The following is a 20,315-nucleotide window of genomic DNA, read 5'->3' on the forward strand; positions in this document are numbered from 1 at the left end:
ATTAACTCGAGCATTTTCATCTCCTTTTTCTGAAAAAAAAAAACAAGAAAAGGAGAAACCAGATACCACAAACTTGAAAGAGGAGGTGGGCTATCCTCATATTCCCTGGAATTGTTAATTAAAATTCAAATCGCAAAAAAACAAGAGTCCGAAGCAAAGCCAAAGACAAAGACAAGCAAAACAATTTTAAGTTACTTAAAATCTTTATTAAATGTAAAAGTGGTTAACCCATTGCCCAGACCCCGGGAATCCTCCGTCTCCATATCCGGATTCGCGTTTGCCGGAGGCAACGGCAAACATTCAAGACGACAAAATGTGTTGGGGAAAATGAAAAGCGTTTTTATACCCAACTTCAATGGAAAGAATTTTGCATATTTTCTGTCGAAGCGATTTTTTATGCTGCCGCGAATATGCCAAATGAAAGTTACCCCAACCTCAATCCCAAACCACTCCCACTTTATTTTTACCCCTTCTCGGGTTCCCTAACAAATTAATGCCATTTTATTTATTTTTTACAAATACCCTGCGAGCCAAGCAGAACGCATAACAGCGTGAGGAGATGGAAAAGCAGAAGGTTGGAGTGTTGCCATCCCATTTTTCAAGTTACCCAAGTTTTAGAGCGGAAAAAATTATATTTTATTAAGCAAACAAAGGCGAATTTCTACAATTTCCTTTTCAATGCAAACAAATATAAAGTGAGGAGTGTGGGCTAAAAAGCAAGCCAGAACAAAAGTCAGGCGGAAAAAAAAATACGAGGAAAAACCAAGGGAATCAAGAAAAAATAAACGAAGGGTTTGCGTTTTATGCGAGGGCGAGAAAAAAATCTTCTCAATTCGCGGCTCTTGGCGAAATCATTTACATTTACTTTTGCATTTACAGAGCACTAATCAGCGTTTAGTGGCAGCCACTGGGGGCTTGAAAGGCGAAAAGTCAAGGGGGTGTGGAAATTATTTTAATAACTGCTGCGGCCTGTGGCAGGTTAACTAAGTCCTAACCACACACTACAAAACCGGCAACTTGTGCGCCAAGTAGAAATACTTTAGCAATTTCTTATGGCAACAATTTGCAGGCAACAGCGATAACCATCTTTCTAGCCTAACCTAACAGCTCTTTCTTTGAGTAGGGAAAATAGTTATGCGAATAACTTGCACGTCATAAGAGAAATTGTTGGGGTTTTTTGTCAAGGAGATTTTTCTTATTATTTTGGATATTTAATTTTTAAATATTTAGAGAGAAAATCGAATAAAATATTCAATTTAATGTTCATAAATAAATATGCTATAATTTAACAGTCAGAAATGAAAATTAATAAACTTAAGCTTCTGTTAGAAAGAAATTTAACAGATTTTATTATGCCAAAATAAAAATTCTTTTGCATTTTCTAGTATTATAATCCAATCTTCACAGTATTCACTTCGACTGAGTTCAATATAATTTTCCCTTTGCATTCCGACACCGAAATAGAAAAAGGGCGAATGAGAACACTTTTCCCCTCTATCTAGGGCTCACCGTACATACATACATATGTCGACTTGTGCGTTACTTTTTCATATCTGATGCAGTTGCGAACATTGTTTTTGTGTCGACGGCTTTATTTGCCAGCAAATGTGTGTGCTCGTGTCTGGTTTTTCGTATAGAACTTTTCCCTATGCCAAAAATAGAATAGCAGAGTCGGGGGCAAGAAATTGTTTTTGGGCAACGTATTGGTAACTTTTGCCAAAATGAAAAGAAGAAAATTCCATTTCACGACAACGATGGAAATAGTCAATGAGTGTGGGACCATTTCCCCCTCGGTTTTCCCAATTTTCCTCCCTTTACACAAACTTTATCAACGATATCAGTGAACCAAATACCAGCGTTATCAACTTCCCAAGGCTAACTGTCTCCCAATGCAACTTTTATTGCGGAAGTCGTCTGGCGTAATTAAACGATTAACCAATATGGGTTCTCTATAAGGCAGCCAAGTATTGAACAATGCGATTTTTAATTGATTAATTGATGAGCTAGCTTACCAGCAACAATAGTCGACTTAATTAAGTAAATACGGGTGGAGAAAACTGAAAAGGTTAAATCAATGTCATATGGAGATAAGATAAACGTCAGGATTATATAGTAATCTAACTGGAATTGTCACAGTTTTTATTGACTATCAGAAACTTTTTAAAATTGTACTAAATTTTAATGTTCTAGTAATAGCTCTGTCCCAAAACTTTTTATTAGCATTGCTACTACTTGTGAAGAACTTAGCACTGTCTTTCAAATTTTTTATTAGCATCTATTTATTATTTTGGGTCAAGTAAAATACATATTTTGAAGTCTTCTTAAACTCTATAAATTTGTATTTAATATTAGTTATCAACCAATACTAACTGTAGAAAAGAAGGCAGGGCAAACTGGCTTTCTACGACTGCTAGTAAAAACGTGCCAGTTGTTATCAAACAGCTGATGCAAAGCTCGAAAAGCTCGCTCTTTCTCTACAATACATATATCTCTCATTCGGGTTAAAGATCGGGGAACTGGGGAAAAGCTCTGGCATCGCGCCGATCGCTAATTGACAAGAGTTCAGTTGTCCAGAGCACGCGCGTTTATAAGCACGTATATTTAGAGATTTTCTGTGCCGCCGAGAGACCGACCAACAAAAAATACAATAAACATAAACCTTATCAATAAACAACGCGGAGAGAAATAGGCGATAAGTGGACGAGCGGCACCTGCTAGTCTTCGCCTTACATTCTGCATTGTATTGTGATTTCTTATTTTTTTAAAACGTCACAGCCTCATTAAAAATATATATTCGAGCGACGACTGTGTGCGTTCGTAGTTATTGCGTACTATTTTTGCTAGTGAACTGGCGACATTGCAATTGCCAATATGACGTAATTTGTGTAAATATGTAAGCAAAAATCGCGAATATACAAAAGAGAAACAGGCAATGCAATTCTAGCGAAGCGACACATTATGTCAGGCGGCAGGGAAAAACACTGCAGCAGCAGCCCCATGCTACCAGCAACATCACCAGCAATTGCAAGTGCAACAGCAACATCAGCGACGGCAGCAACACCAAGGTTGTTGCGCCGCAAATCGCAACGTGGAAATTGGTTTACGTAAGTTTTTCGCAGCTGCACCCCCGGGAAAACTAAAACGACAACGATCACTTCGCGCAACTGTCACGTGTTTGCCAAACAAAAATCATAAAGATATTAACAACCAAATGCCGGATTGCATATCAATATGGAAATCAACATCTAGCGGAAGTTGACAAATAAATTTGTAGATTTTTCGGTGCGTAATAGAGAGGAAAGAAAAACAAAAGTCTTCGATAAACAACAACTGAAATCAAGAAAAACATATGTAAATATATGTGCATACATAGACGAAAGGAATTTCTTATTTTCTAGTTGGTTTTTCCCCCAATTTAGGTATTTATTTACTTTTTTTCGGTCGACAGCAAAAGTAAACAAAGCCGAATCGCCATCTCCCGTTGATAAGAATTATTGAAATAATTATCAAAAAGTTCTCGATTCCCCAGCGAGTTTTGTTTATGCTGCGAAACTTCGTAGAGTAAACAAGAAGTGAATTCCGCGGAATTTTACATAGCGACAGATCAGTATCGCTTTCAACATGGGTTTAAAAAGCAAACGTTGAGAAATATACTTTTTATCAGTACTTTAAAGCCGTCATAGAGTTTTGAACTGAACATATGGTATCGTTCGTTGCTCGATAAGAAAGGCTTATATTTTGAATATTTTATAATTCAAATGAATAACTAAAAATAATTAAAATAAAATTAATATTTCTGCACTTAATAAAGCATTCTTAAAGAAGTAAAAAGTTATTTTAGATTTATTTGTTATACCCTATATTTAATTCCTTAATAATTCCTTTAATAGTTTTAATAAATAACCTCCTGTTTAAATCTAGAAATGCAAGAATTTTCACCGCAAGCCTTTAAGAAAATCGATTTCGTATCAATACAACGCCATTGGTTCCGATCAAGATTATTTCCGCAATATTTCTTTGCAAAGTGCAACGAGCCACAATGCGAAACAGAATGGAAAGTTGGCAGTACAGTCTGGACCACTCCGTTTCCATTATGTCCTGCACTTTCTCCCAAGGCTGCGAAATCTCGCAATGAAATCAGCCACTAGCTACTGCGAGTGCAAAACTTTTGCCTGGGAAGCTGCCAAGTTTTGCTGGTTAGTCGAGTGCACTTGTAGGCGAAACTTGGCGCAAAGTTCTGCGCGCTCCTTGTAATCGCTTAAGCCAATTACAAAAACTTAACCTCAATTTGTGTATAGAAATTGAACAGGCAATAATGCCCACCTTTTGTCATTATTGTCACTCATTTAAAGCAGCTTTGCGCAAATATTTGCACAGTCCTTTGGTAGAGAGTTTCCTGGCAAAAGGATTCTGATTTTGTCTGTCGCAAAATTCAAAATTACTTCCTATGCCTGGCTGAAACTGAATGCCATTAGCACAGTGACCACCACCCACTTCCTGTTATCTAACTACCTGGTTTTCAGCGTTTTCATTTTCGTTTTTCTCCTCTCCCTACGACCTGCTTATTTATGCATTTTGATTTTGTTAAAAGCTCTCGTCAGACGCCACGCCCACCTGACACCTTTCGCTGATTTTGCTCCAACTGATTGCAGCTGTTTTCTCATAATTTCCACAGTTCACAACTTTTGCAAAGAAAATTATTTTCTCTATGTTAAATAGAATTTGCACTCTTTTCAAAGTAGCCTGCCATTTGTAAGGAAAGTGGAAGGGAAAGGATACTTTTGTGACTGGTCAGTAGTTGCTGGCAACACCTAAGAGGATTGAGTTTAAAGAGGACGAGAGTTCAGTTTTCTTCAAATATATATAGGTTAATAAGGATAGTGAACTCTTGGACTGTTTGCCATTGAGAGTCTTGATGAATACTTGTCAATTTAATTAAAGAATTTTATATTGAGTAGTTGAAAGGGAGAGAAACTCAATAAAATATATTTAAAGAAGAAAACAGACGAGTGCCCAATGCAAGATAGTCGTGTGACCACAAGCGTGCTTTGTGATCTTACAAAAATAAATGTTAAAATCACTCTTAATTTTTAACACTCCTTCGTAACACTTGGTATCCCTATTAACTCTTTTCAGCAGAAAGTGCTTCCATGCGGCCTACTATTACTTGGATGATCCGCCGCACCACCCGAATGCCCCTCAAGTGGATTGGGAAGTTCCCGTGAAGATCGGCGATGAGATCCGTGCCGCTGTGCCCGTGAATGAGTTCTCCAAGCACGTGGCATCCCTGCATGCTGACGGGGACATTGGATTCAGTCGGGAGTACGAGGCCATCCAGAATGAGTGCATCAGCGACGATCTGCCATGTGAGCACTCGCAGCATCCCGAGAACAAACGCAAAAACCGATATCTCAATATCACGGCCTGTAAGTGCAAGTTGAATAAATCAAAATACCTCGAGTTAATAGGCTTGCTGCCTTTTTATGACATCTCACTTTTGTACTGTAGTTAAACTTTAATGGTTTTTATTTATTATTCAGTTAATTATGGTTTACTGACATTTAATTTATTTTCCTACAGATGATCACAGTCGCGTGCATTTGCATCCGACACCGGGACAAAAGAAGAATTTGGACTACATCAATGCGAATTTCATCGATGGCTACCAAAAGGGACATGCGTTTATTGGAACCCAGGGTCCTTTGCCCGATACCTTTGACTGTTTCTGGCGGATGATTTGGGAGCAGAGGGTGGCCATTATAGTGATGATCACCAATCTGGTGGAGCGCGGTAGGCGCAAGTGCGACATGTATTGGCCCAAGGACGGAGTCGAGACCTACGGAGTGATCCAGGTCAAACTAATCGAGGAGGAAGTCATGTCCACATACACTGTGCGCACTCTGCAGATTAAGCACTTGAAGGTGGGTTTTACTTATTTTCTTTTATTCTAATATTTTCTTAAATTAATTGGAATTTTCATTATAATACAGCTTAAGAAAAAGAAGCAGTGCAATACGGAGAAACTGGTCTATCAATATCACTATACCAACTGGCCCGATCATGGAACCCCCGATCATCCACTGCCTGTTCTGAACTTTGTCAAGAAATCCTCGGCTGCCAATCCCGCTGAGGCTGGTCCTATAGTTGTGCACTGCAGGTAAAATTAAACAATAAAATACAAATTTATAATTTTCCGCTGCATCGTTTACACTCATACTTTAACCAATAAATATCCTTAATTTCTTTTAGCGCTGGCGTTGGTCGCACTGGCACCTACATCGTCCTGGACGCCATGCTCAAGCAGATCCAGCAGAAATCGATTGTCAACGTCTTCGGCTTCCTGCGTCACATTCGAGCCCAGAGGAACTTCCTCGTTCAGACCGAGGAGCAGTATATATTCCTGCACGACGCTCTGGTCGAGGCTATTGCCTCGGGGGAGACAAATCTGATGGCCGAGCAGGTGGAGGAGCTGAGGAACTGCACTCCCTACTTGGAGCAGCAGTACAAGAACATCATCCAGTTCCAGCCAAAGGACATTCACATTGCCTCCGCCATGAAGCAGGTGAACTCGATCAAGAATCGCGGAGCCATCTTCCCCATCGAGGGCAGTCGGGTGCATTTGACACCCAAGCCGGGCGAGGATGGTAGCGATTATATCAACGCCTCCTGGCTGCACGGCTTCCGGAGGTTGAGGGACTTCATAGTCACCCAACATCCTATGGCGCACACGATAAAGGACTTCTGGCAGATGGTCTGGGACCACAATGCACAGACCGTCGTGCTGCTCTCATCTCTGGATGATATAGTGAGTAAAGGGTGCTTTAAAAAATCTATACAGATTTTAATTAACATTTTTCCCTTCAGAACTTTGCCCAGTTTTGGCCGGATGAGGCCACGCCCATCGAGAGCGATCACTATCGCGTCAAGTATCTGAACAAGACCAACAAGAGCGACTATGTGAGCCGGGACTTTGTCATCCAGTCGATACAGGACGACTACGAGCTTACGGTCAAAATGCTTCACTGTCCCAGTTGGCCGGAGATGTCCAATCCCAATAGCATCTACGACTTTATCGTCGATGTGCACGAACGTTGCAATGACTACCGCAATGGACCTATTGTCATTGTGGATAGGTGAGTTATAAATAAAATTTTAATTATAGAATTCATTAGTGAATTCTTTAGCTCTTCTGGGAAAATAATCACCTTCTCTAGAAATAGTTTAGAATTTTGTCACATTAGATTTTCTCTAAATGGGTTCTCTAGAATCCGATTTTTTTTATTAAAAGTTCACGAAGCTAGATAGAATTCCTAATCTACTCACTTCTCAAAAAACAAATTCTATACTTTTTTCAAATCTATTTCAAGATCGCTTAATATTGAAAAAACAACTTGAGATCACTTTTGTCTTGATTTCAAGAACAATTCTTCTTAAATAAAAAAGCGGAAGAAATTGTATATTTTAAATATTTTTGTTATTATTATTTTTATTGTCATTTTTTCTGAGTTGTACACTCCAGATTTAAAATATATATTTTAATAAAATTTTCGAAATGTTCCCTCTAGATATGGTGGCGCCCAGGCGTGCACCTTCTGTGCGATCTCGTCGCTGGCCATCGAGATGGAGTACTGCAGCACGGCCAATGTGTACCAGTACGCGAAGCTGTACCACAACAAGCGACCCGGGGTGTGGACATCCAGCGAGGATATTCGCGTCATCTACAACATACTTTCATTTTTGCCTGGCAATTTGAACCTGCTGAAGCGCACGGCGCTTCGGACTGAATTCGAGGATGTGACAACGGCCACGCCGGATCTCTATAGCAAAATATGCAGCAATGGTAATGTTCCACAGCATGTCATTCTGCAGCAGCAGCAGCTGCACATGCTGCAGTTGCAGCAGCAACACCTAGAGACACAGCAGCAGCAGCAGCAGCAGCTACAACAGCAACAGACAGCACTCCATGAGACAGTCAGCACACCAACAACCGATACTAATCCAAGCCTCTTGCCCATTCTGTCATTGTTACCGCCCACAGTCGCTCCACTGTCCTCCAATTCATCCACCAACACCACAACACCACCACCATCCCCACAGACCATCCAATTGCCATCGCCATCCGAACTGTCCCACCAGATTTTACCCACAGTCGCCAGTGCCACATCGCCGGTAGCACCGGCCACACCTGGAACATGCGCTACACCAACGACTCCAACGACACCAACAACAGTCCTACCTACAATACCTACAATACCACTCGCATCCCAGAACAGTTTAACCCTTACTAATGCCAATTTCCATACTGTTACTAATAACGCTGCTGAACTGATGGAACACCAACAACAACAAATGCTGGCCTTGATGCAACAACAAACGCAACTCCAACAACAATACAATACGCATCAATCGCATCACAACAACGTTGGTGATCTGCTGATGAACAACACGGATAATTCACCAACCACTTCACCAACGATCGTCAACAACAATATTAACAATAACAACAACGTCACAAATGCAGCAGCGACAGATGCTCAAAACTTAGATATTGTAGGCTAAACTAAAGATAAATTTACAGAGAGAAATTAAATCATTTTATAAATGTTTAAATATAAATATTTAACTTTAAATTTAAATTAAAACGGTACCCTTACGTATACATAGCGATGTATTTATTAACGTTTAAGTCGTTTAAGTGAGAACAAAGCGTCTAGCGCCTTGTCCATAAATTATTCATTTGCCGTGTAAGCTCATATTTTACTTTAATTTATTCCCCGCTCAGTTGTTCCCTTAAATACTATCTAAATTATTTTGTCTTTGTGTAATTTTTTATATCTTACCTTATTTCTAAGTTTTCATAATCTCCATTTTACCTACATTTAGTCACAAGGGAAAAGAAAAAGTCAAGAGCAGCAGTAAAGAACAAAAATAATCGCAAATCTAAAAGTGGAAACGTAGCAAAATGCACAAGTTGAACAAGTAGAATTAACTAAAAAACAAAAGAAAAAATATTTGTCTAATCATTTATATACGCTGATTACATATAAATAACGTTAATGCAGTTTAATTCTGCACACACTTGTGCCATGATTTTTTAAGCTCCTACAAACTCCTATTAAAGTAATAATTATTAGTTGAATTACCGAAGTAACCTAGTTGATTGAGCACTTTTTGCATTTCGAATCGATTCAGTGTCCGTCCTAGTATCTGTTATTGTTTTCTGTCTTCTTATCGATTTGTTCCAGTTAAATACACTAAAAGAAAAATACAAACTCAAGCAAAACTTAGCTACAAATTAATTGCGAATTTAGTAGACAAAGAAGTGAATTATTGGCAAATATTCCGAGTTACCAAGCACTTTACACGGAGCACTCATCACCCCACACATCACTGTAAATCCCAAAATAAAACTTAATAAGTCACAATTTCCGCACAAAGCACAAGAGCATCACGAAAAAAGCAAAACAAAAATTGTAAATAAAAGCTTTGGCCAGAAAACCAGACTCATTATTCTGAACGAGCTAAAAATACTGTAAAATAAGATCCACATTCTGAAAATGCTAAGAATATTGTAAAAACTAAAGTAAGCAAAGGCGACAACTAAGTGTAAATCTAATAGTAATCGCAAGCAAAGTATTATTAAAATATAAAATTCATGTGAAAAGTGAGATAAAATGATAAACCCCCATGGAAAACTCAAGTTTAAGTTTTGTTTTTCTCTTATCGATGCACAGGGTGTTACCATATTTGATATACCCCGAGTAACAGCGTAATATTAATCTGTACAGTTCTTAGAGTTAGCCTCGGATGTGGATAGGGATTAAACCTAAAGTTAGCACACTCTGAATTGCCATAACTATGTGTGTGAGTTGGCTGAGAAGATGTGTAGTTTGGAATTGTCCAGATTTAGTCAGATATATCTCAACCCCAGAAACACACAGCAAGTAGATCGCAAGTAATTTAGTGAATATTTTTACATTTTATATGTAAAGTATTAATGGAAAAAGAAAATGAAAAAAAAAACATAAGAAACGATAAACAAACATGTTTTAAAGACTGGTTTTTTGTACACTTTAACTTGAATAAGCATGTATACTGATTATGTAAATGAACGAATGTCAAAGGTCCTTCAGTTTCCTCTTAGATTTATCCCGTGTCGTCCACCCAATCGAATGTAGTCAGACTACTCGAGGATCTAGATGTGGCAGATGATTCCGATTTGGGTGGCAGCACCCTTCAATCTTGATCGTATCAAAGCGAGAGCATTTCAATCCAATCATTTGTCAGCTGATACCAAATAGGCGGCTCTACATATTAACCAACTAATGACCAATTTTTGTGAGATTATGTTTCTTAGGCACTAACCCGACTTAGGCTAAGACTACTTATACGCTAGAAAGGCTTGTAAATTTCTCATACTGACACCGGCAATGGTAACAAATGCTTCATCTGTAATATAACAACAAGAATCATATTAATTCGATACGATATTGAGAAACAAAACAAAACTATGCATTTTAACTGTTAAACACATAAATAGTAGCATGTACGATGAAACTATAGGTGGATATTTCTATATATACATTATGTACATAATGTTGTATGTGTGTGACCCACGTCACAGCCAAAGAAAAGCTTAATCGACATCATTGCAATGGAGCAATGACTACACAGAGTTCTACAGAAAAACCCCCAATTAAAAACTGCACACACTTTTCGAGCAAATGGAAACCTTTCCACGACTAAACTACCTTCACACATTAACTAAAGTAATTGAAAAACGATACAAAAAACCACAGATACAACAGATTATCTAATTGACGGTGTTATGCAATTTATAAATGTGATGAATGTCAAAGTTAAGCGTAAACAATTTAAAAAGTAAACCACACAAAAATCCAAAAAAAAAAAGAAGAGGAAATTAAAGAAAGATTCGTAAGAAAGAGCTGAATGTAGCGAGAACTTAAGTAAGCATGCCCACGATTTTAGAGCTAAGCAAATAGATGAAGATAAATACCCCAGAGGCAGACCATAGATTTTAAAGAACGAAGAATTCGCCACCCTTTAAGACCCAGAAAGTAGGGACTTTCCCGCAGCTTGTAGAGGCAATCGAAAGCAGGAGGATCCGATATCAAAGTCGGAAAGCGTCTCGCGATAAACAAAATTAATGATATATATATATAAAGATATGTATGTATATGTATGTACACCTAAGCTACTCGTAAGCCAATGAAAAGTTGAAATGGACTAAAGATAAATGGAACCGACAAAATTGAAAGCGTCAAAATAAAGAACATCAAATTGCAAACTTACCCTTAGCTGGGCGATCGTGTCTCCACAGTGAACTCCACATGCATCAGCCCGAAATGGCTGCGGGGCAGGACATCGGGTATCCAGGATAACAGGATTCCGTTGCCGGAATGGTCCTGTAAAGGGGGTTTATAATTTCCGATTAATTATAGGATTTTTATCTCTAGTTTCAACTAGAGCCCTGCGTAAATCATTCAAGTTTTATTTTATTATAGCATGCCATGAAATTTCTGATTTGTTTAATTCAGTTCTATGTGAAATAAATTGAATTTTTTTCTAATTCATTTCGAATTAAATGAATGAAACATTTTTATGAATTTTTTTAATTTACCAGATTTTTTTTGTGCTTCTTTTAAAAACAAAAAGTGAAAAATTTTTAACAAATCAATGTTAACTAATTAGTAAATATAATTCAGGCAGATTTAATCACAAAATTATGAGCTTTTTTCTTCAAAAGAAATTGTTGTTTAAATTATTACGGAATTCATGCCATTCATTCATTCAATTCAATTAAACTCAAAATTCGAATTAATTCTTTCATATAAAACAAAAGATTCAAAATAATTAATTGAATCCATTCATTCAGGGCTCTAGTTTCAACCCACCTTTGGAGCCGTTTCAAAGACTATTTTAACCATGTAAAGCCTGAGTCTGGGATAGACTACGCGCTTTTTTACTTGACCCGGAACATGGGCCTCGATAGCTGGACGCACATACGGCACAAAATGACCTTCTGCGTGACGCTCGAAGGCGCGATCCAATTGTAGCTCAATATTGGAGGTTGTAAATATGCGCTTTACGGTGTGAGGGCTCCCAAAATGCCAGGTGTACTTGTTGAGCCCTTTATATTTGCCCGATTCTATCACAGTAAATTTATCCAGGGGTCTTCGTTTGACTCCCGTGGTGAAGCTTTTGCAGAAGTGCGAAAAGGTGTCCTGCAGGGATATACAAAAAGGTGGTAAGTAGGATTTGAAAGACTATATCTCAACTTACCTTGTGCACATGAAAGTTTTGTTGAACCAAGCGCTTTGTTACAGCAGCACTGGGATTATCTAATGGCTCTAATCCCTCGTTGAGCAGCTCTATCACATGTTCCAGCCATGCTGAGTAGGATAATGCTGGTTGAACTGAAGGATCTACGCATAAAGTATCCTTAGCCGATGTCGCCGAAGCTGTTTTATTTACTATTAACTCCCTTTTGGCCGGCAAAGGGGGTTGCTTCACCGCTTTGACTTCCGTCACAATTTCCGAAAACTTTACAGGTGCCTTTTTCACTACCGATATGGTGGCCAATTCAATGGGCAGTTGATCGGTGACCACCGAGGGCGTGGCCTCGGTAAAAATGGGCGGCGCAGCCAGGATATTATAGGGTTCACTGATCAGCGGCAGTTCTATGTCCTCGCTGCAAATATCCAGCTGATCCGTGGGCTGAAATTGATCCATCAGTTCAATGTTGCAATCTGTTAGCTCAATGGGTTCGGCGTAGACATCGCAATTGGACAAGAGCTGCGAGTCATTAGCATAGTGGATGAGGGCATCGTTGGTATTCGAGGTGCTGTGACTAGAAGTGGCCGCCTGCATGTTGTCTAGGTTAAAGACGCCGTCGGAGAGATCCGGTAAAGGAAGCTGGGTTATAAATTACAGAATATGGTTAAATATTATATAAAAAGGAAGTATTTTAAGGGCTTAACTCACATCCAGCTGATCCCCGAAGACGAGTATGTCCACCTGGGGATCAAATTCATCCACCATGCTCAAACTGAGCCTCAAATCCTCGGTGGCCACGTCGCCCAGCGGCGTTTCCAGCTGCGAGGGCATCCAAAAGTTCTGCAAGCCACTGGTAAAATGGCCATAGACCCGTTTTCCCTGCGGGGAACTAAGGATCCCGGCCAAAACCAACAGCAAATGGTCGCAGATCTCGTCCTGCATCACCAAAGAATTATCTGGCTCCACAATGATCTTCAGTTTGCGGCAGGCGCAGGCGTAGGAGCCCTTCTTCTTGGCCAGCCCGTTGGCCAAAACGGTGACATGCAGTCGGGCGGCTGGAAAGGATTCGGAGCGTTCGCATTTCACGGCGAATGTGGAGTGATTCAAGCGCTGCACTCCCGGCAGATGCTCCTCCTCCTCGGCGTACTTGTAGAGCTGCCAGAGATGCTGCTTCTGCTCCTGGTTGATGTTCAGGTTCCACAGCACCTCCCGCGACACCCGGTACACCTGGGCCCGCGGGAACTCATTGCCCAGTTCCCGGCAAGCTTTCACATGCAGGCAATCGGAGGATTCACCGCCCGTCTTCTTGCACGACTCCACATAGCAATCGGCCTTGCTGGACACCACGGCGGCATCCGATTGCAGGGACAAGGTGACATCCTGGATGACCACAAAGTTGCGCGGCTGTTGCTCCTTCTCCTTGGTCCTCAGGGAGTAAACAGTGGAGCCGGGACGCAGGGAAATCAGCTGCACGGCATCCAGGACGTTCCTGCGCTGCGGACACTCGGCGTTCCGGCAAAACCGGGCACGATTTCCGTTAACGGCACCACAGTGAACACACTTGCGAACGCCGCGCATTATTCCTTACATTTCTTCAACTGGAAAACACTTGTTTTAGCGACTTGTTATTTTTTGCACACTTTTGCCGGCTTTTGTTTACGTTTTTTTGTTTGGATAGTGTGACCGTTCAATATGCCAATTATTTCAGGGATGGATAGCAACTCTTGGAATTGTTTAAATGGTATTTTCTTGGAAATGGTTTTACATTTTAATTTAAAAGTATTAAAAAAGCCTTTTGAAAAAATAAGAAAACAATTAATTAACAGTAATTATGTAATGTGAAAGATGAAAATTTGTTCTTTATTTTACACAAAATTTACATAACCCTTACTTCTCACTTTGGTTAGCTTGCTTTATATTTCAATCTGAAATTAACTGAATAAGTTTTTTGACAAAAAAAAAAAAAAATCAATTAATTAAATGGGAAATTTAGTAATAAGATGGCCTAAAGCCTAAGTAGCTATGGCTGCCCATTTATGTAGCTTTAGTTTTTAACTTTCAGCAAACAGTATGTAAATAAATAAGTAATAAGATAAAAATTAGCAATATTTTTTGAGTTTCTGCTATGAAATGTATTTTACTGTATTTTACACATACTTTCCATAAAACTTACTTTACATTTGGGTTATTCCAGTGCACATGTGTTTTTGTGTGATCGCCAGCCCTGGTTAACCCAGCTGATTATTATCGATAACTCTTTTAAATATTCCTATAAAAATTTGTTATTCCTATAATTTTTGGATATTTACCAGCGATTTCCGCTAAGATGACGCATCCTTTGGATGGCCAGCAGCGGGCCCGCAAATATCCCTTTGTAAATATGCGGATTTCGGACCACAGCATACTGGATACCATCGAGGGACGCCACAATTGCAGACTTTGCAATCGTTCGCGGAAGTTCTTCTGCTACAGTTGCTACATACCGGTTGGCGAATTGGAGGATTTATTACCTCGCCTCGCGTTGCCACTGCAAATAGACATTATCAAGCACAAAAAGGAGATAGATGGCAAAAGTTCGGCGGTTCATGCAGCTGTTTTGGCGCCGGAACACGTGAGGATTCATACTTTTCCGGATATCCCAGATTATCGGGAGGAAACGGGAGTGGTTCTAATATTTCCCAGTGCCACCGCCTTGACGGTTCCCCAGCTTTTCGAGCGAAATGTGCAGCTGCAGATTGGGGATAATTATGGTCTCCCAAAGGGTCATCATATGGGCACTATGCTGAGGAGGCGAATGGATGAGGTGGAGATAGAGGAGCACCCTAAAACCCCTAAAACCTGGACCCTGGATAACCTGCCCATCCGACGAGCTGTCTTCATAGACAGCACTTGGAACCAGAGTCGTGGGATCTACGCAGATGAAAGGATTCGAGGTCTAAGAACAGTGGTTCTGCAAAACAGACTCTCCCAATTTTGGCGACATCAGCGGGGAAGTCCGCGTTGGTATCTGGCCACCATCGAAGCCATCCACCAGTTTCTCCTGGAAGTGCACATCAATGCGTGGGGTCTGAACTCCGGATACAGAGGACTGGACAATCTGGAGATCACCGAGGGCTTCCATCAACTGGCGGCCCCTCTAAAGATAGACGCCTCTATCGAGGATGTGGATAGATTATCCCCATACAACGGACAATATGACAATCTCCTGTTTTTCTTCGCCAACATGTACGATCTCATCCACAAGTACTACGATCACAACGATCTAATATCCTACCGACGTCCCATTTAGTTTTAAAAGTGTATATTATAGATTGGAAAGTGAGAAATACACGTTACTGTTGGCTACGACTACTTCTTCTTCTTCTTGCCCTCGTCACCGGACTCGGAACTGGAGGATTTGGCATCCGTATCGATGGGTTTCTGCCATTTCAGGGCATTGCGGCGATACAAGGGCCACGGAGGAATGGTGATCTAAAAGGGGATTTTAGGGTTATAAATGAAGCAGTTTATGGAAATAGTAACTCACCAAAGAGGAGAGCACGAATCCGGCGCCCAGGATATAAACAGTTTGTGAGAACTGCTGCACAAATGCTCCGTAAATCAGGCCTACAACTCCGAAAAATGTGATGATGAAGCGGGACCAGCGCTCCGCCTTTCCCTGGCCAGCAAAGTCCTGCGATAAAAATGTTTTTTAACTGTCCAAGGACTAGGAATTCCTATAACCCACCATATGTGTCTGAATGTCCAGCATTTTGTGCGGTATTTCCTTTTTATCTTTTAGTTTTCACGTAAACAATTTTTTGCGGCACGTCAGCGTTTAGTGATGGGTAAAACGTTCGATGATTTTGTCGATTTGTTAGTATCGAAGTTTTGTCATCTCTAAATATTCTTATTGGATTTAGCCGAGTCACCCTAATGGCTTAGCTAATACACACACCTAAACTATTGTAACTGGCATTTCAAAAGTACCATCGCTAATAAATAAGGCGGGAAGTTTGAAATGAATAAGACTACAAATATTTTAAAACTTCTTTTATTCAATAAAACACCCGAATTAAAAATGAATCGTGATTTAATTAATCGTTCGTTGTTCATACAATTATTTGTACAATGTGTTTAAATGGCGGTTTGAACCGTGGACGAAATCGATGTGTGTCTACTAATAAATAAGTGGCGCTTCGTAAGGCTACGATTAAATAGATAAGGCGAATGTGCGGGGGGAATGTGTGTGTTCCGTTTCGTTTCTTTCGATTCCAATTAGATGTGGACAGGATCTTTCAGCTCCTTTAAACTCTGGCGGCTTTAGTGCGTCGTAGGTGGACGATATTGATCACGCAGATGATCAACCAGGCGCCCAAAGCTATCCAGGCGAAAACCAGGGTGAAGTACAGACATGCAGCGGTGTTGATGCGTCCATAGCGCCTTCGTTCGTAGGAAACACTCTCCACCAAATAGTCCATGAAATCGAAGACAGCCGCACACGACAGACGTTGCTTGATCACGGGCACTATATTGCCCACACCCTGAATTTCCTTCAGAAGCGATTCTCTGTACTGCTTGCAGGTCACCTCGAATCCATCGGTGAAAATGGCGGAGTAGATCAGTTGGTAGATGGCCATTATAACCGAGATTACGGTGGCAGGGAGCCCTTAAAAAAATATTATTATTATACAATTTTAGGGTTTTTTTTTAAGTACTTACAATAATAAGGAGAGAGACCATCTGGTGTAAGTTCAGACTCGGTGGTCACCACGATCATGTCGCCAGAACTAAAGGGAAAAATAGGAAAAACATAATTAATCATAAGACGGGTAAATATAAATATATATTTAAGTAGGTTACCCTTATTATTTCTTTTAAATTACCCCTAACCACTCTAAATTTTTTTAGTAAACTTCTCCAGCACTTAATTGTTTTATTGCATTACTCATCCGCAGCGTGGTCATCATTAGCATAAGGCCAAACTAGTGGCCCATGTTGGCGAGCAAGCCGATTAACCCCCACTTGACCCCCAGACACACTCGATCGGAATTGGAATTGAAATCGAAATTGGAACTCTTACCGCTGCCGGATGGTGGCCGTGCCCGCCTTGGGTTTGCCCCGCCCGATGCACATCCGATATCCGTGATAGACGCCCAGCACCACGGCAAAGAGGAGGGGCAGCAGGAGTCCGTAGGTGGCATAGTGACAGTAGGCGATGTTGCCGCCCTCGAAGCTGTTGTAAGTGCTCCTGCTATGGAGTACGCAGCCGCAATTTGTGTCCGGACAGGCATTCAGGACGTAGCGCCAGTGCGACCAGGCCACCGCCGACGTGATGCAGCAGACCAGCGACGATACGATCGCCATGGGGTACAGCCAGGAAAGTGCCCGTTCCGCTGAGTAAGACATCTTGGGGACTGGATCGGATTACCTGAAATAAATAATATATATTAGTTGCCATTTAAAGGTTTAAGTAATGATGATCATATCATAGTTTATCAATGAAATCCAAACTAATACATATATAAAGTTCGATCCCTAAATAACGGTCAGTAGCAAATTCCACCCAGAACGGATTGACATAAAAATCTAAAAAAATCACATTAATTACTAAAATATTTAGGAGCCGCGTAAGAGGTACAAATTATAACAAAAAACGACCCCAAAGTGCCGTAAAATTCGATTTGTTTTTTTTATATTATATATAAGAACTATCTAGAATAAAATAATTACAATAATAACACAAAATCTTAATAAAACTGATCTTAAAAATCTAAAATTATATTTAACCATAGAAATATGAAAATAATAATCCCATGCTGCATTTAGTAATTTCTCAAATACTCAGTAAATTGGGTTAGACCTAATTAATTGGGTACTTTTCAAGCCGTCTAATTCCACATAATTGTAATTACACCTAATTCGTTTACGACAATTGCTTAAGGGGAATTGTGGATGGTCAGGTTTTCTTTTTACATTTGCTTAAGAGGGGGAAGAACATTTATATTTGAATCTATTGTTCTGCCCGCCCAAATTACATTTTCGCAGATGCTCGTTAGTTTTGAACTACTTATTTCTAATCCTCTGATCATATTAGACTGACATATAAAAAACAAATTCCAATACAAATTTAGGAAAAAAGAAAATGTAAATTTTAATGATAAAAAGTAAGTAATAACGGCGTTAAATGCAAATTATTCCAAGACCTCTTCTTGAGGAAGATCCTACTTATAGAATAAAAAAAAAGGCAAGTATTTTATTGTAAGTAAAATTTATTTTAGACGTTAATTAACCAACTAAATTACTATAACTGTGCACTTGACATGAATGTGGAATTTTAACAATTTTATAACGGTGGTAATACTATATTATTGTCTCAGGACCCGGGCTTGATGACTTAATTTGTTTTGAAATGTTATTTATTTAAAACTTCACTTCGATAGGTATTACAACAACAACCACTCTTTGGGCGTCTCTCTTCAAACACACACACTCCCACAAAACAGGTTGCATCGCGCACTGTACCAAATATAAACAAACTTGATTCTTCCTTTAGTGCTTTTCGATTTCCAGTTGGTCTGATCACTTTTCGCCTACAAAAGCTGTTAATAGTTTATTAAACTGGCTGTAATATCACTTTTCTTACAGGATTTAAGAATAAACAACCAAACTCCACTGCTGACACATACACACGCACACAGGCGCACTGGAGGCACACCTACGTTTATCGATATCGCCGCGAGATATAGACAGTGGGGCTCAGGTGCAGCGAGCGGAGAGAGCAACTTATCGGTTGAGCGGTGAAAATTCTACTGACGGAAAAGGGGTTGTTATGGCAATATGGTTTTAGCTCACAAAGCGTTTAAAAACTGAGCATGATCAAAACAAGTGGGCCGCTGCAGAGAGTGCGAGATGGAACTAATAGTACGACATTTTTCAACCAATCTGGCAACGCCTAAACGTTCAAATTCAAATTTTATTTCCGTTATTCGTGATCCTACCCGTTACTCACTAAAGCACTCTTTTCCAATATAGTTATTTTAAATTCTTACAGATCTACTTAATATACGTTTTACATTTTATTAACGTCTGTCAACTAGGGCTAGCTTTAAGTGGAAAAACAAACATAAACATAATGCATACTCGAATGGATTTCAACACACATTTGAAAATTCCGCTTTATTTGCTACATCAGTAGAATTCGTAGGAACTGGGTAGCTATACATTTTCCGAATAACTTTAAAATTTTTGCAATCTAAACAAAATAGATACAAATTGAGAGCATATAAAACCGCGATTTCACGTGGAAAATCATCAGTTACTTGAAAACATTTTACAATGGCATCCCCAGTACTTTCTCTCCTCCTCATCGGAATCTTCTGTCTCGCCCTTTTCAACAAATCCGCGGCTGTATGTTGTCTCACCAAGGAGGAAGTGACCTTCAAAATTGCCAGGGGAGAATGCAAGGATGCGGGAGGATATGGAAACGATCCTGACAATTGCACAATCCTAATTTGCGGCGATGGATTGCACAATGTGGGAATGTTCTGCGGCCAAGGATCCTGCAACATTTTCGGCTGCAACTGTGATGGCGGATGTTTGGAAGGCGATTTTTCCAAGACCTTTGCAGAGAGATACGAGATCTACGGAGTCGAAATCATTAGGGTAAACAGGATGCTGTAGCAGCTTTGCTAAATAAAATTTGTTGCTTAAATTAAAATTATTTGATTAAAATACATGAATTGTTCAAATAAATAAATAGTCAAATGTTGGCAAGAACATCGTAAAATATTAGTAACATCGATTTTCTGTCTGAGAACTAGGATATAAGCTTGAGCGGTGAGAAATTGAGAGATTGATCAGACCAGGTGATCTGCTCCAAGATAGCCCGATGCACCAATCTTTTTTCCTAATCTGGCAACGCGTGATCTTTCGAATTTAAATTTTATTCCCGATAGTCGTGATCGTATCCGTTACAATTTAAACATTAAACTTTTTGATAAAATAAACTTTCCAATTCATTTACTTTATAATTTCGC

At 39.7% G+C, this 20,315-nt stretch overlaps 5 protein-coding genes across 16 annotated transcripts in view; 2 read left to right on the forward strand and 3 right to left on the reverse strand.

Moving 5' to 3' along the window:
* Ptp99A (Protein tyrosine phosphatase 99A) overlaps positions 1 to 11,312 on the forward strand; it is a 135,301-nt gene extending 123,989 nt beyond the window's left edge. For 3 of the 9 annotated variants that reach the window (XM_017153237.3, XM_017153240.3, XM_070216213.1), the window contains 6 exons: positions 5,137 to 5,426; positions 5,581 to 5,921; positions 5,991 to 6,157; positions 6,250 to 6,805; positions 6,865 to 7,133; positions 7,566 to 11,312. In XM_017153237.3, coding sequence (XP_017008726.2) covers positions 5,137 to 5,426; positions 5,581 to 5,921; positions 5,991 to 6,157; positions 6,250 to 6,805; positions 6,865 to 7,133; positions 7,566 to 8,559 — 2,617 coding nt within the window. In that variant the 3' untranslated portion in view covers positions 8,560 to 11,312. Of the gene's footprint in view, positions 1 to 2,568; positions 3,105 to 5,136; positions 5,427 to 5,580; positions 5,922 to 5,990; positions 6,158 to 6,249; positions 6,806 to 6,864; positions 7,134 to 7,565 lie in introns of those variants that run through there. The other 6 variants (XM_017153238.3, XM_017153242.3, XM_017153241.3 and 3 more) reach the window with 5 other exon arrangements.
* Positions 1 to 13,985, reverse strand: part of LOC108065310 (uncharacterized protein C2orf42) — an 87,184-nt gene extending 73,199 nt beyond the window's left edge. Inside the window, exons 1-5 of one of the 2 annotated variants that reach the window (XM_070216214.1) lie at positions 13,006 to 13,984; positions 12,304 to 12,936; positions 11,916 to 12,245; positions 11,314 to 11,426; positions 10,309 to 10,449 (exon numbers count right to left, since the gene is read on the reverse strand). In XM_070216214.1, the coding sequence (XP_070072315.1) occupies positions 11,316 to 11,426; positions 11,916 to 12,245; positions 12,304 to 12,936; positions 13,006 to 13,875 (1,944 nt within the window). In that variant the 5' untranslated portion in view covers positions 13,876 to 13,984 and the 3' untranslated portion in view covers positions 10,309 to 10,449; positions 11,314 to 11,315. Of the gene's footprint in view, positions 1 to 10,308; positions 10,450 to 11,313; positions 11,427 to 11,915; positions 12,246 to 12,303; positions 12,937 to 13,005 lie in introns of those variants that run through there. The other variant, XM_017153244.3, reaches the window with a different exon arrangement.
* Positions 13,986 to 14,558: 573 nt separating this feature from the next.
* Positions 14,559 to 15,768, forward strand: LOC108065238 (tRNA-uridine aminocarboxypropyltransferase 1). Its single transcript, XM_017153164.3, has one exon. It carries the CDS (start codon positions 14,624 to 14,626, stop codon positions 15,584 to 15,586), a length of 963 nt encoding a protein of 320 aa, XP_017008653.2. The 5' UTR covers positions 14,559 to 14,623; the 3' UTR covers positions 15,587 to 15,768.
* Spase12 (Signal peptidase complex subunit Spase12) lies at positions 15,582 to 16,155 on the reverse strand. The gene is made up of 3 exons (XM_017153165.3): positions 16,025 to 16,155; positions 15,824 to 15,970; positions 15,582 to 15,768 (listed from the first exon to the last, which is right to left on the reverse strand). The coding sequence occupies exons 1-3, from the start codon at positions 16,046 to 16,048 to the stop codon at positions 15,646 to 15,648; spliced, it is 294 nt and encodes a 97-aa protein (XP_017008654.1). The 5' UTR covers positions 16,049 to 16,155; the 3' UTR covers positions 15,582 to 15,645.
* Positions 16,156 to 16,351: 196 nt separating this feature from the next.
* LOC108065245 (uncharacterized) lies at positions 16,352 to 19,063 on the reverse strand. 3 transcript variants are annotated; one of them, XM_044395666.2, is made up of 4 exons: positions 18,923 to 19,063; positions 17,360 to 17,707; positions 16,999 to 17,066; positions 16,352 to 16,945 (listed from the first exon to the last, which is right to left on the reverse strand). In XM_044395666.2, exons 2-4 carry the CDS (start codon positions 17,683 to 17,685, stop codon positions 16,584 to 16,586), a joined length of 756 nt encoding a protein of 251 aa, XP_044251601.1. In that variant the 5' UTR covers positions 17,686 to 17,707; positions 18,923 to 19,063; the 3' UTR covers positions 16,352 to 16,583. The 3 variants fall into 3 exon arrangements, with proteins under 3 accessions (XP_044251601.1, XP_070072833.1, XP_070072834.1); XM_070216732.1 differs by having other exon boundaries at positions 18,817 to 19,059; XM_070216733.1 differs by having other exon boundaries at positions 18,999 to 19,055.
* Between the last annotated feature and the right edge of the window lie 1,252 nt (positions 19,064 to 20,315).

This window comes from Drosophila takahashii, chromosome 3R (genome assembly GCF_030179915.1).
Source record: "Drosophila takahashii strain IR98-3 E-12201 chromosome 3R, DtakHiC1v2, whole genome shotgun sequence".
Taxonomy (NCBI): domain Eukaryota; kingdom Metazoa; phylum Arthropoda; class Insecta; order Diptera; family Drosophilidae; genus Drosophila; species Drosophila takahashii.

What these genes read in the sequence shown, in the direction of transcription:
- LOC108065238 (XM_017153164.3), top strand. Translation starts at nt 14,624, where the DNA reads ATGACGCATCCTTTGGATGGCCAGCAGCGGGCCCGCAAATATCCCTTT.
- Spase12 (XM_017153165.3), bottom strand. Translation starts at nt 16,048, where the DNA reads ATGCTGGACATTCAGACACATATG. An exon ending in TGGACATTCAGACACATATG is followed by an intron (nt 15,971 to 16,024) that starts GTGGGTTATAGG and finishes TTTTTATCGCAG; the next exon opens with GACTTTGCTGGCCAGGGAAA. An exon ending in GATTCGTGCTCTCCTCTTTG is followed by an intron (nt 15,769 to 15,823) that starts GTGAGTTACTAT and finishes ATCCCCTTTTAG; the next exon opens with ATCACCATTCCTCCGTGGCC.
- LOC108065245 (XM_044395666.2), bottom strand. Translation starts at nt 17,685, where the DNA reads ATGTCTTACTCAGCGGAACGGGCACTTTCCTGGCTGTACCCCATGGCG. An exon ending in ACGGCCACCATCCGGCAGCG is followed by an intron (nt 17,067 to 17,359) that starts GTAAGAGTTCCA and finishes TTTTCCCTTTAG; the next exon opens with TTCTGGCGACATGATCGTGG. An exon ending in TGGTCTCTCTCCTTATTATT is followed by an intron (nt 16,946 to 16,998) that starts GTAAGTACTTAA and finishes TATTTTTTTAAG; the next exon opens with GGCTCCCTGCCACCGTAATC.